This window comes from Punica granatum, chromosome 2 (assembly GCF_007655135.1).
Source record: "Punica granatum isolate Tunisia-2019 chromosome 2, ASM765513v2, whole genome shotgun sequence".
Lineage (NCBI taxonomy): Eukaryota > Viridiplantae > Streptophyta > Magnoliopsida > Myrtales > Lythraceae > Punica > Punica granatum.
In genome coordinates, this window is record NC_045128.1 from 25761512 (window position 1) to 25778361 (window position 16850).

General features: G+C 36.6%; 2 protein-coding genes across 4 annotated transcripts; both read right to left on the minus strand.

Annotated features, from left to right (window-relative positions):
• On the minus strand, positions 1-4694 carry LOC116197218 (F-box protein SKIP16-like). The gene is made up of 5 exons (XM_031527290.1): positions 4267-4694; positions 2987-3715; positions 1966-2184; positions 1090-1196; positions 1-485 (listed from the first exon to the last, which is right to left on the minus strand). The coding sequence occupies exons 1-5, from the start codon at positions 4468-4470 to the stop codon at positions 407-409; spliced, it is 1338 nt and encodes a 445-aa protein (XP_031383150.1). The 5' UTR covers positions 4471-4694; the 3' UTR covers positions 1-406.
• Positions 4695-11739: 7045 nt separating this feature from the next.
• Positions 11740-16379, minus strand: LOC116197219 (F-box protein SKIP16-like). Of its 3 annotated transcripts, XM_031527291.1 has the most exons (5): positions 15945-16369; positions 15116-15844; positions 14201-14419; positions 13326-13432; positions 11740-12707 (listed from the first exon to the last, which is right to left on the minus strand). In XM_031527291.1, the coding sequence occupies exons 1-5, from the start codon at positions 16146-16148 to the stop codon at positions 12629-12631; spliced, it is 1338 nt and encodes a 445-aa protein (XP_031383151.1). In that variant the 5' UTR covers positions 16149-16369; the 3' UTR covers positions 11740-12628. The 3 variants fall into 3 exon arrangements, 2 of the variants coding, with proteins under 2 accessions (XP_031383151.1, XP_031383153.1); XR_004155005.1 differs by lacking the exons at positions 11740-12707; positions 13326-13432 and adding an exon at positions 14749-14926 and having other exon boundaries at positions 15945-16377; XM_031527293.1 differs by lacking the exons at positions 11740-12707; positions 13326-13432; positions 14201-14419 and adding an exon at positions 14937-15005 and having other exon boundaries at positions 15945-16379.
• Between the last annotated feature and the right edge of the window lie 471 nt (positions 16380-16850).

Sequence of the window (16850 nt, forward strand, 5' to 3'; positions counted from 1 at the left end):
AGCACCTATCGAAGGAGTCAATTTGGAATTCTAAAGAGCCATAATTTCAATATACAGTGCATGTCCACATGTCCCTCCAACTATGATCCAACATCAACAAGGACATTCACCACATAGCCACAGTGTGATCTCCAAGTTCTGGACTATACATTAGAATAAACCAAGATATATAACGGAGATCTCTATATTCAAACTATTTACATGTAGATCAACACGAACATCGGCCCCCTCGTCTGAAGTAAACATGTTATTTTTGAATCTGTTCAAGATGAACAGATCATAAAAAAGGAAACCCAGGTTGATAAGCCAGATACATGTTCAAGCAGCCCTACACTCTTGTTGAATATATATTGGAAAGCATACAAAGAAACGCATAACATGAGCTTCGAAGCCATTGATCTTGGAATCAGAAAATGTATTCTGGCAGCTCAAAAGGAATTCGGGCAACTTCTACACGGAACGGACTGCCTTTTGGTTCTGTCAACCTGGTAAGAGAAAAAGATTTATCAAGCACCAATTCCACATGGAGCATGGAAATCATACCAAAAGGAATAACAGAGTGTCTGCGCCACAAGTTTAAAACCCGATCCAGTATAACCTTTCTCTATTGATGGAGAGGCAGTCCAGTTATATGTCGTTTCAGTCTAGATAATTACTTCGACCAAAAAAAGTCTAGATAGTTACCAAAACACTAGACTTGTAGATTATATTCTAGCAGAACTCTTTCACCATATCACTCTGTTGATATGAGACATTTCAATAAAATCGCAAAGCTTTCAACAAAGCATCCAAGAGTCCTCTCAGAAGCTAAGAATGCCTAATTAAATCTTAAGGTTTTCTTTCTTTTTTTTTTTAACTGCATTTAGAGTTGTTATTTTTGTCCAAAAACCTTGTAAAGTCGGCAAAAATGTGACTGGAATATTTCAGCCCAGATCATTTAATAAACCTAAGATTCATCGGAATGTGCAAAAAAAAAATGTAGCAAAAGCGGCTATTGCCTTAGTTTATACAATGTTCTGATCATCGACAAAAGAAGAGTATTAGCCCAAAAAAATTGAAAAGCAGAAACCATAGAGAATCTGCTGGTACCTGCCAGGGACAAAAGTAAAGGAACCTTCAATTGATCCTCTAGAAGATGACTGATATGAGCAGCTCTCATAGACAAACTCTTTATCACCCGGACGCAAAAGAGGGAACTACAAAAGCATAAGATTTAACCACTAATCAGACATCAAATTCTCTTCCAACATCCTCAGAAAAAGCTGATCATCAACAAATCAAAAGGTTCAAGAGTTCCTCATTTCTACCCAGAGCAGAGACAATAAACCTGTCAAATTTTTTTTTTGTTGCTAGAATATCAAACTTTGTCAGTTCATCCATACTAATATGAAGGGGAGAACAAATTCATTTATCTCACATTGAGCTTCCAAGAATGCTATCATAGATAATTTCTTAAGACGTGACCAAATTACATGTGTCCTTTTACAACCCACTTTTTGCCAATACTTTCCACATTCTCTCTCAAATCTTCTCTCTTTGGCTCTTCTCTCTCATTTTGACCTTCTCTGAGAAACAATAATTTTCAAAGTCACTTCTTCTTCCCTTAAAACCTATTCCATTTTTTACACTAACTAATTAGTCCAAGACATAAGAAGAAATAATTAATTTATTTTTGGGTAAATTCAGTGATTTGAAAATGTTACAGGTGAATCAAAAGAGAGCACATAATCTATGCATAAAGCTCAATACCTTAGAATACGACCACGCGTACTGGCATTGCGGACACACGGGCTTAGTGATCTTTTATTTTGCTAACAAAAGAAATTGAAAAGGAAAAGTAGTGCTAAACCAAACTTTTTACAAATGTAAACTCTAAACATGAAATGGATAAAAACAAGCATCGGAAGTACCCCAATGGAAGAATAGACAGAAATATTACAAACAACCTAATAAGAGAGACTCTACCTGTCCGATCACACCTTCTCCATTAACATCATCAACTAAAGCATCATTGGCACGGATTATCCAATGTCTCCACTGCAGCTGGCAAGTGGTGAAGTGATTTCCATTTAAGAAGCATCCTTCAGGTAGGAGGGACATGCGAATTGAATAAGAGAAAAGGTATTTCTCCTCGTCTTCTTGCGGGCTAGCAAACTCTGGGACAAATACAGCTGAACCCCGAACCTAGGAAAGATTTCACCATTATCAGACTTCTAAGAATAACAATCATAAAATCAAAGACAGAACAATGTATACATATACATGTAGTCCTCTTCCAATTAATTTGATAGAGGTCACAATTTTCCTCTATAATGTAAGTCACTGTTGTAACTAGAATGAAAAGTTCACGACAAACATTCATACAAAAAAAATCTGCTGCTACAGCTCTAATGAAGCATAAGTTGTCAGGAAATGAAGGTATCCCGTTTTGAAATATGAAGCATAATTTAAAAAACAGCCCAGCCTTTGATAAGCTGGACGTGACCACAGCAACAAGAGAGTGAGATCTGTTTCCCAGGCATATAATTTATGGTTCATTAGAATAAAGTCGAAAAGGCATGAAACTTCCAGAGATGAAAGCAAAAGTCATTAATCATAAATTAAAAGATACCAGAAAATGATGCAATGAGAAGCATTTGAGGTTTTAATTTCGAATATCCTCTTGCAGCAGCAGCAGCAGCAGCAGCTCAATGACAATCTCTCAAGAGAAAGTATATTCCTGGATCCCTCAAAAGTTTTTACAGCAAATTCATACCTCAGAAATCCTATACTCTAAAGTTTACTTCCATCTATATACCTGAGTTGGAGATGTGGAGTTGTAGTTACTGGCTCATGAATGACTTATTTCCGCGATGCCTATATAATGATTCCCCCCTCTAGAAAGAGAGTATAATTTGCATATGAAGTAAGCAAGAGATAAAAGAACTCAATTCATCAGTTACTATAAGCATGCGGTACCTATACAATCTACTGTTGCATCCCTTACCGTGATACCATTAGTTGTGGCAGTGGTACAGAGAGGAGGCTCCTCTGGGTACTGAGAAATACTTCTAAGCTTTCCTTCTTCACGCAGTTTGATGATACCACTCTGCAACCGACGGCCGTGCTCTTCCAGCCACAATAACATACCATCCTGCTTCGGATCATCTTTCAAATCGTGTACAGGCTTCAAGAGTCTATTCGGTACACATGGCATCATTTCACCATCTATCGGAAGATTCCTGGTCCCAACATATAGTTGACCATTTCTACAGTTGAGGAAGAAGAGTTTTTCTCTTATTGAGTGCGAAGAAGCCACAACGATAGTTTGAGATCTAGTGACAAAGCCCAGGTGGCGTACCATGTGGCTTGTTTCCAGAACCACTTGACTTAACGGTAATAAGTAGACATTAACCCGGTGGCCATAAAAAGCGTATCCACCTATAAGGCCCAGCAAACCAGCAGGCCTTCCAGTTCTAGCAGTAGGTTCATCATCAGTGATTTCCTGACCATCATGGACACGGTAGAGGATTCTGGTCGGAAGAGGCAATTTAACTTTCAAAACCTCCTCGACCTCGTGTAGATCAGCTTCAGATGCACCTCTACGAAGTGTGGCCTTTGCCTCCGGGAAATTTGTAGATAACCAATTCTCTATCTTGTCCCAGCATCTCTTTACTCGCTTGACGAGGGGCCAAGGGTACATACGAAAAGCTTCTCGCCATCTCTTATAAGCTTCCTACATGTTAAGTAGCAGGAATATATCTTAGTTGAAACCGAACCCAGTGTTGCACTTGCAACTAATGGGTAAGGGGCCCGATCAATCCTAAGATGTAACCATGCTTCCGGTGAATATTCCACAAGATGGATGATGCACTACAACCAGCCGCCCTTAGTGTTACTAATCCCAGAAGTTAACAGTACAAATGAATTAAGTTCAATCTACATTGGAAACTGAAGATCTCCTCACTGCACCCTCGAGCGAAAACCGAGCCAAGTCGCAAAATGGAAATTCAAGAAACAGGGAACCAGCAACAATCATTAGTTAATCCTAATTAAATCGTAGGGGCAAGACAAGACTGCTTATAACACCAAAAGGCGAAGGCCAATGAAATTCAGCAGCAAAGGATCTCCAAATCATCAATCAATCAATCGTTTCATCCCCCCAGTCCGATCAATTCTATCTATCCAATCGCTCTATTAAAATTCAGTTCTTTCAATCGTGAGAGGATAGCTAAGCTCGGGGCGGAGACTCTAATGGGGCCAGGTTAAATTTGAATATAATCTCACCTTGAAAGAAGGGACGGGGTCGCCGAGGGGATCGAGAGGAGAAGAGAGACCGAGCTCGTCGGAGCAGAACTTGGACCAGAGGGGGTCCTCGGAAGCGGAGAGCTGCAGCTTCTTGCTGACGCAAGCCACTCTGCCGACATTCTCCGACCCTAATTTGGACAGGATGATCTGCAGAGCCAAATCCCCCACCGCTTCCAGCTCCATTCCTCCTCCTCCTCGTTTGCAGTGAGAGTGTACGAGGCGAAAGTGAAAGCTCCGCTCGTTCAGGTTCGGGTCTATTCGATTCTGGAGACGATCTTCTGCGGTCGAGAGTAGTCAAGGTTTGTGGAATTACAGGGGGCTCGGCTCCTTTCTCTCTATGTGGACCGCACGATGAACTGCAGAGATGCTGCGATGTGCGGTCAGATTTCCTCCGGGATCGGGTCTTGATCTTCCGCTCCGTACTTTTGTTAATGATGATGATGATGATGACTACTGGCGAATGGTGATTGATTTGATCCACGGAAACAAAGACTCCAACAAGATTTCAGTCCCATTTGCGTTTTTGTCGCTCACTTTCTGATAAGCCGACAAAAAGGATGGATAAGGACCAACGGGTTCCGGTCTTGAAGTTGGCGAAATCCCGGTAGAGATCCGTATCACAATCACAATATTAATGGTATGTTTTGATTTGATCAAATTTTAATTATTATTTAAAATTTATCATATCAATACAGTTGTAATTCAGGTTAGTAAAAATGTTCTTTCATGAATAAAGACAGATTATATATTAATAAATCAAAATCCATAATTCAAATTAAGTATAACTAAATCCTCTCTCTATAAAATAATAATAGTTAAAACACAAGGAAAAATTTATTCAACTATCAAAGAAAAAGATCACAATGTTTAGTTTTTGTTTATATTTTTTCATAAAATTGTTTATCTTTTAAGAGGCATTTTGTTTTTTAATAAACTAGAAATAGTAAATGTAGAAGGTACACAGAAATTAAATATTTTAGAAGTTAGGGTAAGCAATGGATAAAAAAATTTCGTTAATAGCGTAGATGTAAATTATAAAAATATTTATAGAATATATATTATAATTGTACTAATTCGGAAACTAATTCAGCACACCAAGCATGTTGTTTTGTTTTCTTAAAAGAGTTGTTTAACATTCTTTATATTTTTTGGGTGACACCATTTTCTTGGGGTGAGAATTGATATGTTTCATATCCTTTACTTATATTTAATTTTCTATTCATTTATATTTCTTATTTGTTAAGTTTTTCTGTATTAAATTGTGATAGTAAAGCCACTTTGAATAATTTAAGAATTTAAGATAATTAAATCGTCTAGTATAACTTCTAGATTTTACATAAACAAAATTTAATTTGATTTTATTGAATTTTTTGTAACAGAATACCTGCTACAAAAATATTTACATAATTCATCATGTTAATAAATTTTCCAATTAATTATTATTTTGCTAACAACAACGGAAATACAAACGCTGAAATTAAGACAAAGGCAATTTCACTATTGTGAAAATAATATTTGATTTTAATAGAAGAAATATAAGACAAGTACATAAAAAGGAAAATTCTGTATAATTTATCGTTTTAACTTGCAGATATTAGATTATATGTGTGCATAATATGCGCACACACAGAGAAATATATGTATATAAAACAAAAATTATAAAAATTTAACATGAGAAAGTAAATTTTAATTATTTTTATAATTTAAAATTCTTTTTTCGTAATCATATTTTTGAAATATATTTTTATTATTTTCACTAAAAAATATTTTCTTTATTGTTACTTATTAACTAGCGTTTTTTTTTTTTTTGCAATGAAATTGAGGAGAAATTTTTGTAATATAAGAATTTTGACTTGTATTTTATGTGAACTTATACTAATAAACAATTCAATCTTAGTGATACTTTTCACAAGTTAATTATAAATTTTGATTTTATAGTAACATGGTTGGATATATAGAAATATATTTTTAATTTTAACAAGAAAATTATTTTTATTATAAAAGTTAGGTGAAAATCAACGTACTTATATGTAACCTTAAGTGTATTAAATTGATGTTAACATCAAGAATATAATTAAAAAGAAAATTATGAAAAAATTTACTCTTATAAACTAGTCCAATATGTAATACCCCGAATTTCTATTTCGGGCAGTAAATAGAATATGAATATATTTTCAATTTTTGAAATACTTATTGCCTTTTATATTATGGGTTATTAAGAGCATATTTACTGTCAAAAAGTTTATTATTAATTGATTAATTGTTTCTCATTTTGTTTTAATAAATTCCATAAGGAGATAAAGGTTTTTGGAAAATTTCGTGTGCACTTATTTGGGATTTAGTGAAATCGGAATAATCTAGTCATAAGACCATCGCATTGCGCAAGCAATTATACTTTTTTCTTTTTTTCTTTTTTAGACAAATTACTATTAACTCTTTTTTTTAATTCATATATATTTTTTTGGGTAAATTGCAAGTTGAGGCCCTTAAAATAAATTAGAATTTGCTACTGCTAATATATTTGTGCTTAGCATGAATATTCGACAGATAGTGGTTCTAGTCAATTATATTTTGAGGTAAGTGTTTGATCAAGACGGGATTCACAAACTTGAGTAAACAGGAAAAAGGTCCTATGAATGTGAGTTATTTTGGATCGAGAAATCCTCGACCGGGGTAGATAGACTTGAATAGAAAAGATTTTTCGTTTAAGTTCTATAGATCTAAGAATGAAATTAGAGAATCCATATGATCAGCTATGAGGTTTGGCATTTACCATAACTCTAGCTAGATCGGGGTCTTATAGTGAAGGAACTCAAAACATGGCATATACAATCACAGATTCATCACACTGTTTTAATTATACATTCGTCACCATTTGGATTGTCATGATATGCTGCTAGGCGTCACTCATGAACTTTGGGAACCAAAGGCATTTTGGGAATTATGCTTTTGGTTACAGAAAGAGTTTCTAGTATTGTCAAATGAGTTGATGTTACAATCTCATTGCCATTTGGTGATGAACCTAGTTATTCACACACGTTGAGCGTGTCTAAACCGAGAAAAGAATTCATTATAATTAAGGAAGTTAATAGGAATTAATTATTGAACAAGGTTTGCAATGCAGTTGCGATGGTGCTAGCACATCCTAAAGCCGATTTTAACATCAAGGATAAATCTAATTAAAGAAATACGATAATTTCCTTATTTGAGAGTTTTTATTAATAGATTATCTATTAATGGAAATTTGTCTCAAGGACTAGATTGATCTTTCTTTCTTACTTGAGGGGCAAGTCATTGGATGACTTAAAGTGCGAGGACTAATTTGTGATTTATTAATTAATGTGGATTAATTAATTAAAGTATATATATATATATATATATATATATATCTATATATGATCTTGTAATTAACCCTAAGAACGCTTTTATCTTCAAGACCCGATAAATTGAGAGGAAGAGGAGAGGGAGAGTCAGCCGAAAGCTTCAACCCAGCCCCCACTTCGTTGGGCTTATTAGAGGTCTTCTCGACTTCGGTTCAGTGATTCGGTGTTGTCCTAGACATCCTTGAAGCGATTCTTTCCTTCCGTGACGATTCCGTTCGAGTTTGGTGACCTAGATTGGAGTGTACGGATCGAAAGGAGGCTATACTTGGTGGTGAGTCGCGCATGTATTTTGTTATGTTGATTATTGATCTCGATCATATACGTTTGATATGTGTATGTGTGAACCGAGTGTTTGGGTGATTAGTGGACTCTCTAGCGCCTTGAGTCAATATTGACCCAGCATAAGAAAAGGGCTACACTAGGGCAAAGAGGGTGCCAGATGTAGAACTACCACTATGATCAAGGAGTTGAGAAGGGACCAGGGATGATCAATATCATGTTTATCATAATCTTTGTATATGAAACCCATGCGTAAACTCAGCTAGTTTAGGAGTGATTACTCACTGGGCTGTTGAGCTCAACCCCTTCCTCTTTAAATTTTTTTAGATGGATCATTTTGGAGTTTCAACTAGAACGGGATATAAGAATGCACAGAGAAAACGTTTCTTTTACCACGATTTATGAAATCATAATTATTGTCCATTTGGTTTTGGAGTGGAAAATTTCCACTCCACTCCACTTTATTTTTAGTTTAATTCAATAACACAATCATTATTTTTCTCCCTTTTTTCTTCAATTTTATTTATTTTAACTACTATTCAATTCAATTTTTAATACTAAATTCTCTCAATTATTCATTAATTTTTTTCACAATTCGATAGCACAATCATTACTTTTTTATCTTCTTCCTCAACCCCATTATTATAATCCCACCTAAATATATATAAATACTATTTTTCTCCAATATACTTGTTTATCTTTTACCTATTTCGATAGAAATGAAGTCAAATTTCGAAATTTCACTCTATTACCCAACACTACAATTCTATATTATTGGATCAATTGTAATTTGTGAGAAGGTATTTATGTTTAGTCTTTTTATAAATGCTTGGATTTCCTATTAAAATCAATTGGGCAAATTACAAAAAAAAACCCAAGTTTTGTAAAATATCTCAGTTTTGTCCTAAATTTTGTTTTGTAACAAAAAAAACCATAAGTTTTCTAAAATGTCTCAAAAATGACATTCGTTATAACTTCCGTCAATTTTTGCCTACGTGTGACCTACGTGGACTGTTAAAGGGACCCACTAGCCTACGTGTGACCTACGTGGACTGTTAAAGGAACCCACCATCAGCAGCAAAAATTGACGGAAGTTATAACGGAGGTCATTTTTGAGACATTTTAGAAAACTTATAGTTTTTTTGTTACAAAACAAAATTTAGGACAAAATTGAGACATTTTACAAAACTTGGGTTTTTTTTTGTAATTTACCCAAATCAATTTTTTCTTATTTATGAAATTACCTTTTCCTTACATCATCTTTTCTATTTTATTCTTTTTGATAATTAATTTGGAAATGTATTAACCTGAAGAACTACGAAATTCTTTTGGTCACAAATATTCTACATTAACAAATTACTTACTCGCCATCTTAAATTTAAATTCATTTTTTCTTATTTTCACTATTAAAATAAATTATCTTCATTGTTACATATTGAATAGTGGATTGTTTGAATTATGAAATTGGGGAGAAAAATTTGTAGAATAAGAACATCGATTTGTGTTTTATGTGAACTTTTACTAATATAATAATATATTATTATATAATAATATCTATACATATATATACTTGTGGAAGTTATTACAGTAGACATACAAAAAGTCGATGAATGAGAGGCTCTCACTTCAACTTTTTGGACAAATGGTGTACAACGGTAAATGCCTTAGCAATTATATATTATATATAAATTAGGTATACACCCGCGCGTTATGCAGATTTTCTAAGAAAATTAATTAAGTTTGATTTTTTCGGGATTGTGTTTAATTTCTTCATAAAATTTTTCGCTATTTAAAAAAGCTTTTAATGATTTGAGCACAATAACTATCATAATTTCATTTTAATCTTTTATCGAAATTGAGCTCACATTTATCACTTGGTGTGTCATTTCCATTTAATATATGAGAACTATAATATATTAATGGAGATGTGGACTTTACCGCACCAAAATCGTTACAATAGATCCGGTGGAGTTTATACTTTAGAATTCATATCGTACACACAAAGTTATCAAAGTCAAGTTTTTAGGTAAAAACGGTGGATGTGAAATAGACATATATATATATATATATAATTGAATTGTAGAATGGTTCATGAAAAATAAAGTGCTTCGGAAATATTTTCATACGCATATATATAATTATCCTTACAGAAGCAAAATTAAGGTAATGGATGTTTGTACTGATATTCTTTACATTAAACTAAATATTTCATTTTTTTTTTGTAAGAGTGAGTTATACGAAGTTATATACAATTATCCATTCTCCTATCAACATAAACTCGACCTCATCGCATGTCTTTGAATATTTACATGTGCAAATGCAATTTTGGGACTCTAAGGTGTGAACAATGATGAAACAATTGCAGTGGCAAAGTACTCACCAATCTATCTCTTGAAACAACGATGTCAGAGGAGACAGCCTTGCTCTCCGCTATCAACTGAGTTCTTAAGAGTGTTAGTTTCGACGAGAAGGATACCAAGCCAGAAAGATCATCGTTCATCTTCGCGAAAAGCTCCATAATCTCCTATGCATGACATCTTTCTTGCAGCTCTTCTTGCTGGTGGATCCTAGAGATTTGATCATGACACCTTCATCAAGACCGTCATGGAGACGAAATCCACAATTTTTTAAATGGTTCATAGATAATCCTAAATGTTACAAAGGTAGGGAGAATAATACCCGATACCACTTGAAACTCTATCGGTGCAAACATTCAGAGTTAAAATAACTTTGATTTTGATTGTGAAAAATGACAAATGAATTGAGATTATAAATTTGACTTGAGAAAGATATGTTTTTGTTGTGTAGTAGGTTGAGTTAAAGTTAAAGTTAAAATTTTTTACTTGAGAAATGTGTATTTTTATTATGTAGTGTGTTGAGTTAAAATTAAACTTAAAATCAAAGTGATTTTACCTCTAAAAACAAACGGGCCCTTGCAGCCACGAGCATGGCTTTGTAGTCCACTCACCATATCAGATGCTATGGTGATTCGAGAATGGGGATCACTTGGGGGTTCCATGGAGCTCAAACCGGACTCGCCCTCCTCCCCTTCCTCAGCTGTGTCGCTGAGCTTGTCTCCTCCTAAACCGAGCTAAGTCGCACCTCGACTTCCTTTTTCTCTTTTCTCGATCTCACTCTCGATCTACATTTATTTTCTCTCTCTCATTCGCAGCTCCCTCTCCCCTGCCGACTCTGTTCGGGTTTTTCTGTCTCACCCCATTCTCTGGTCACTCCTCCGCCTTCTCAATGGCAACCACTCTTCTGAGGAGAGAGAAGGGAGTGGATCCCACTCGGGTGACATGTGCTTCAAGTTAATTTCAAAAATCTGAGCCACGTCAGTTTTCTATTTAATTTTTTTAAGGAATATTGACCGCATAACACGGGATGAAAAAAATAAAAATTATGTGACATCTTGTAAAAATATATTTGGATGGTTGAAACACAAAAAAAAAAAATTGTGACACGTGATATTATTTACCATTTTACAAACTATAGAGGATGTCATTAAAATATATCATTTAATATATAAACAACTATTGTATCTTGGAGAGGGTATTTCCGAGCTGAAGTTCTACAGAATCTGAAGACCGGAAAAATTGTAAAACATCACAATTGTTTCTAGGGAGAAGTACAAAAAGCCATCGTTTAAGATTTGGACGACTTGCACCATTTGCATTTTGAAGGGACAATTAACACCATGTGATTCACTCCAACCTCCATCAGACATCGGAGTTAACATCCCGTAATTTACTCCAATCAGACACACGGACAATTAACACCCCATGTTAACTACTCTAAATTTTTCAATAATTTATTATTTGCTTTTTTATCTACAACAAATATGAATAAATAGGAAGAACAATAAGAAATGTCAAAATCTCGTTAGCATTTGACGGCCGTGCTTCTTTTGCACTTTCTTCCTCTGGTATACCGCCAGTGCGAGTCTGGAAAACTTACCCGCGGGACTACAAAAATAACATGCTTGAGTTGCTAAACTTCCCTTCCATCCATTCACAAGTACATGCCTCATGCTATAGAACTCGAACTACATCTGACCGCCCGTGTCGGGCATCGCCAGCTAGTGGCATAGAATCAAAGCCGTGTTCGTGCTTCTTCAACATATGAAAACAAAAAATGCGTTTGTTCACCACTGTCACAGCCAAGTCCTTCAAGCCTGCGAAGCAGGCAACAACACAACGCATATCATACGGCATTTCTCCAGCAGACATACCAACTCAGGCCGGAATGACCTACAACTTGAAAGCACCTATCGAAGGAGTCAATTTGGGATTCTAAAGAGCCATAATTTCAATATACAGTGCATGTCCACACGTCCCTCTAACTATGATCCAACATCAACAAGGACATTCACCACATAGCCGCAGTGTGATCTCCAAGTCCTGGACTATACATTACAATAAACCAAGATAAATAATGGAGATCTCTATATTCGAACTATTTACATGTAGATCGACATGAACATCGGCCCCCTTGTCTGAAGTAAACATGCTATTTTTGAATCTGTTCAAGATGAACAGATAATAAAAAAGGAAACCCAGGTTGATAAGCCAGATGCATGTTCAAGCAGCCCAACGCTCCTGTTGAATATATATTGGAAAGCTATCATACAAAGAAAGGTATAACCTGAGCGATGAGCTTTGAAGCCATTGACCTTGGAATCAGAAAATGTACTCAGGCAGCTCAAAAGGAATTCGGGCCACTTTTACACGGAACGGTCTGCCTTTTGGTTCTGTCAACCTGGTGAGAGAGAGAGATTTATCAAGCATCGATTCCACATGGAGCGTGGAAATCATACCAGAAGGAATAACAGAGTGTCTGCGTCGAAAGGTTAAAACCCAATCCAGTATAACCTCTCTCTATTGATAGAGAGGCAGTCCAGTTATATGTCGTTTCAGTGTAGATAATTACTTCGACCAAAAAAAAAAAAAAGTCTAGATAGGTACAAAAACACTTGACTTGTAGATTCTACTCTAGCAGAAATCTTTCACCATATCACTCTGTTGATATGAGTCATTTCAATGAAATCGCGAAGCTTTCAACAAAGCATCCAAGAGTCCTCTCAAAAGTTAAGAATGCCTAATTAAATCTTAAGGTTTTCTCTTCTTTTCTTTTTTCTTTTTGTAACTGCATTTAAAGTTGTTATTTTTGTCCAAACACCTTGTAAGGTCGGCAAAAATGTGACTGGAATATTTCAGCCAAGCTCGTTTAATAAACCTAAGATTCATCGGAAAGCGCAAAAAAAAAAAGAGTAAAAGCGGCTATTGCCTTAGTTTATACAAATTCTGATCATCGACAAAAGAAGAGTATTAGCCCAAAAAAATTGAAAAGCAGAAACCATAGAGAATCTGCTGGTACCTGCCAGGGATAAAAGTAAAGGAACCTTCAATTGATCCTCTAGAAGATGACTGATATGAGCAGCTCTCATAGACAAACTCTTTATCACCCGCGCGCGGAAGAGGGAACTACAAAAGCATAAGATTTAACCACTAATCAGACATCAAATTCTCTTTCAACATCCTCAGAATAAGCTGAGCATCAACAAATCAAAAGGTTCAAGAGTTCCTCATTTCTACCGAGAGCAGAGACAATAAACCTGTCAAATTTTTTTATTGTTGCTAGAATATCAAACTTTGTCAGTTCATCCATACTAATATGAAGGGGAGAACAAATTCATTTATCTCACATTGAGCTTCCAAGAATGCTATCATAGATAATTTCTTAAGACGTGACCAAATTACACGTGTCCTTTTACAACCCACTTTTTGCCAATACTTTCTGCATTCTCTCTCAAATCTTCTCTCTTTGGCTCCTCTCTCATTTTGACCTTCTCTGAGAAACAATAATTTTCAAAGTCACTTCTTTTTCCCTTAAACCTAGTCCATTTTTTACACACTAACTAATTAGTCCAAGACATAAGAAGAACTAATTAATTTATTTTTGGGTAAATTCTGTGATTTGAAAATGTTACGGGTGAATCAAAAGAGAGTACATACTCTACGCATAAAGTTCAATACCTTTGAATACGACCACGCATACTGGCATTGCTGACACACGGGCTTAGTGTTCTTTCATTTTGCTAACAAACGAAATTGAAAAGGAAAAGTAGTGCTAAACCAAACTTTTTACAAATGCAAACTCTAAACATGAAATGGATAAAGACAAGCATCGGAAGTACCCCAGTGGAAGAATAAACAGAAATATTACAGACAACCTAATAAGAGAGATTCTACCTCTCCGATCACACCTTCTCCATCAACACCATCAACTACAGCATCATTAGCAGGGATTATCCAATGTCTCCACTGCAGCTGGCAAGAGGTGAAGTGATTGCCATTTAAGAAGCATCCTTCAGGCAGGAGGGACATGCGAATTGAATAAGAGAAAAGGTATTTTTCCTCGTCTTTTTGCGGGGTAGTAAGCTCTGGGACAAATACCGCTGAACCCCGAACCTAGGAAAGATTTCACCATCATCAGACTTCTAAGAATAACAATCATAAAATCAAAGGCAGAACAATTTATACATATACATGTAGTCCTCTTCCAATTAATTTGAAATAGGTCGCAATTTTCCGCTATAATGTAATTCATTCTTGTAACTAGAATGAAAAGTCCACTACAAACATTCATACAAAAAAAATCTGCTGCTCCAGCTCTAATGATGCATGAGTTGTTAGGAAATGAAGGTATCCCATTTCGAAATATGAAGCATAATTTAAAAAACAGTCAAGAAGCCTTCCGCCAGAACAGAAAGTTCAATAATAAATTCAAAGATAGTTACCAGAAAATGATGCAATGAGAAGCATTTGAGGTTTTAATTTAGAATATCCTCTCTCGCAGCAGCAGCAGCAGCTCAATGACAATCTCTCAAGAGGAAGTATACTCCTGGATCCCTCAAAAGTTTTTACAATTCATACCTCAGAAATCCTATATTCGAAAGTTTACTTCCATCTATACACCTGAGTTGGAGATGTGGAGTTGTAGTTACTGGCTCATGAATGACTTATTTCCGCGATGCCTATATAATGATTCCCCCCTCTAGAAAGAGAGTATAATTTGCATATGAAGTAAGCAAGAGATAAAAGAAATCAATTCATCAGTTACCATAAGCATGCTATACCTATACAATCTACTGCTGCATCCCTTACCATGATACCATTAGTTGTGGCAGAGGTACAGAGAGGAGGCTCCTCTGGGTACTGAGAAATACTCCTGAGCTTTCCTTCTTCTCGCACTTTGATGATACCACTCTGCAACCGACGGCCATGCTCCTCCAGCCACAATAACATACCATCCTGCTTCTGATCATCGTTCAAATCGCATACAGGCTTCAAGGGTCCATTCGGTACGCATGGCATCATTTCACCTTCTGTCGGAAGATTCCTGGTCCCAACATATAGTTGACCATTTCTACAGTTGAGGAAGAAGAGTTTTTCTCGTATTGAGCACGAAGAAGCCACAACGATAATTTGAGATGTAGCGACAAAGCCCAGGTGGCGTACAATGTGGCTTGTTTCCAGAACCACTTGACTTAACGGTAATAAGTAGACATTAACCCGGTGGCCATCAAAAGCGTATCCACCGATAAGGCCCAGCGAACCAGCAGGACTTCCAGTTCTAGCTGTAGGTTCATCATCAGTGATTTCCTGACCATCATGGAAACGGTAGAGGATTCTGGTCGGAAGAGGCAATTGAACTTTCAAAACCTCCTCGGCCTCGTGAAGATCAGCTTCAGATGCACCTCTACGAAGTGTGGCCTTTGCCTCCGGGAAATTTGTAGATAACCAATCCTCTATCTTGTCCCAGCATCTCTTTACTCGCTTGACGAGGGGCCAAGGGTACTTACGAAAAGCTTCTCGCCATCGCTTATAAGCTTCCTACATGTTAAGTAGCAGGACGACATCTCAGTTGAAACCGTGAATATTCCACAAGATGGATGATGCACTGCACCCAGCCACCCTTTGAATATAATCTCACCTTGAAGGAAAGGATGGGGTCGCCGAGGGGATCGAGAGGAGAAGAGAGACCGAGCTCGTCGGAGCAGAACTTGGACCAGAGGGGGTCCTCGGAAGCAGAAAGCTGCAGCTTCTTGCTGACGCAGGCCACTCTGCCGACATTCTCCGGCCCCAATTTGGACAGGATGATGTGCAGAGCCAAATCCCCCACCGCCTCCAGCTCCATTCCTCCTCCTCCTCCTTTGCAGTGTGTGTGTATGTACGAGGCGAAAGGGAATGCTTCGCTCGTTCAGGTTCAGGTCTATCCGATTCTGGAGACGACATTCTGCGGTCGAGAGTAGTCAAGGTTTGTGGAAATTACAGGGGACTCAGCTCCTTTCTCTCTATCTGGACCGCAAGATGAACTGCAGAGATGCTGCGATGTGCGGTCAGATTTCCTCCGGGATCGGATCTTTGATCTTCCGTTCCGCACCTTTGTTAGTGACGACGACGATGACTACTGGCGAATGCTGATTGATCCACGGAAACAGAGACAACAACAGTATTTCGGTCCCATTTGCCGCACGTTTTTGTTGCTCACTTTCTTATAAGCCGACAAAATGGATGGATGAGGACCAACGGGTTCCAGTCTTGGAGTTGGCTAAAGCCCACCCCGCGATGGGAGACCCGTGTCACAATAACAAAGAGACGCATTAGCAAAATCTCCCTCACATTGCACTACTAACAATATGAATCCCGCACGTTATAAGAAATTTGTCTATAGCTACTCTCGGGAAATTTCTTCATTATTAACTTATTTTACCTAAACTAAGAGTACCTCTAGTAATGAAGTTTTAATTTAAAATTAGCCAACCCGCCCACGTGTTGCACGGATTTTTTTTGAAATAATTTCTCGGTCTTATCAATCTCTTTCAATTATATTAATGGT

Excerpts from the sequence above, each read along its gene's own strand:
- LOC116197218 (XM_031527290.1), bottom strand. The coding sequence starts at position 4,470 with ATGGAGCTGGAAGCGGTGGGGGATTTGGCTCTGCAGATCATCCTGTCC. Across the intron at positions 3,716-4,266 it reads ACCCCGTCCCTTCTTTCAAG|GAAGCTTATAAGAGATGGCG; the intron begins GTGAGATTATAT and ends CTTAACATGTAG. Across the intron at positions 2,185-2,986 it reads CCACAACTAATGGTATCACG|GTTCGGGGTTCAGCTGTATT; the intron begins GTAAGGGATGCA and ends AATCTTTCCTAG.
- LOC116197219 (XM_031527291.1), bottom strand. The coding sequence starts at position 16,148 with ATGGAGCTGGAGGCGGTGGGGGATTTGGCTCTGCACATCATCCTGTCC. Across the intron at positions 15,845-15,944 it reads ACCCCATCCTTTCCTTCAAG|GAAGCTTATAAGCGATGGCG; the intron begins GTGAGATTATAT and ends CTTAACATGTAG. Across the intron at positions 12,708-13,325 it reads TTTACTTTTATCCCTGGCAG|GTTGACAGAACCAAAAGGCA; the intron begins GTACCAGCAGAT and ends CTCTCTCACCAG.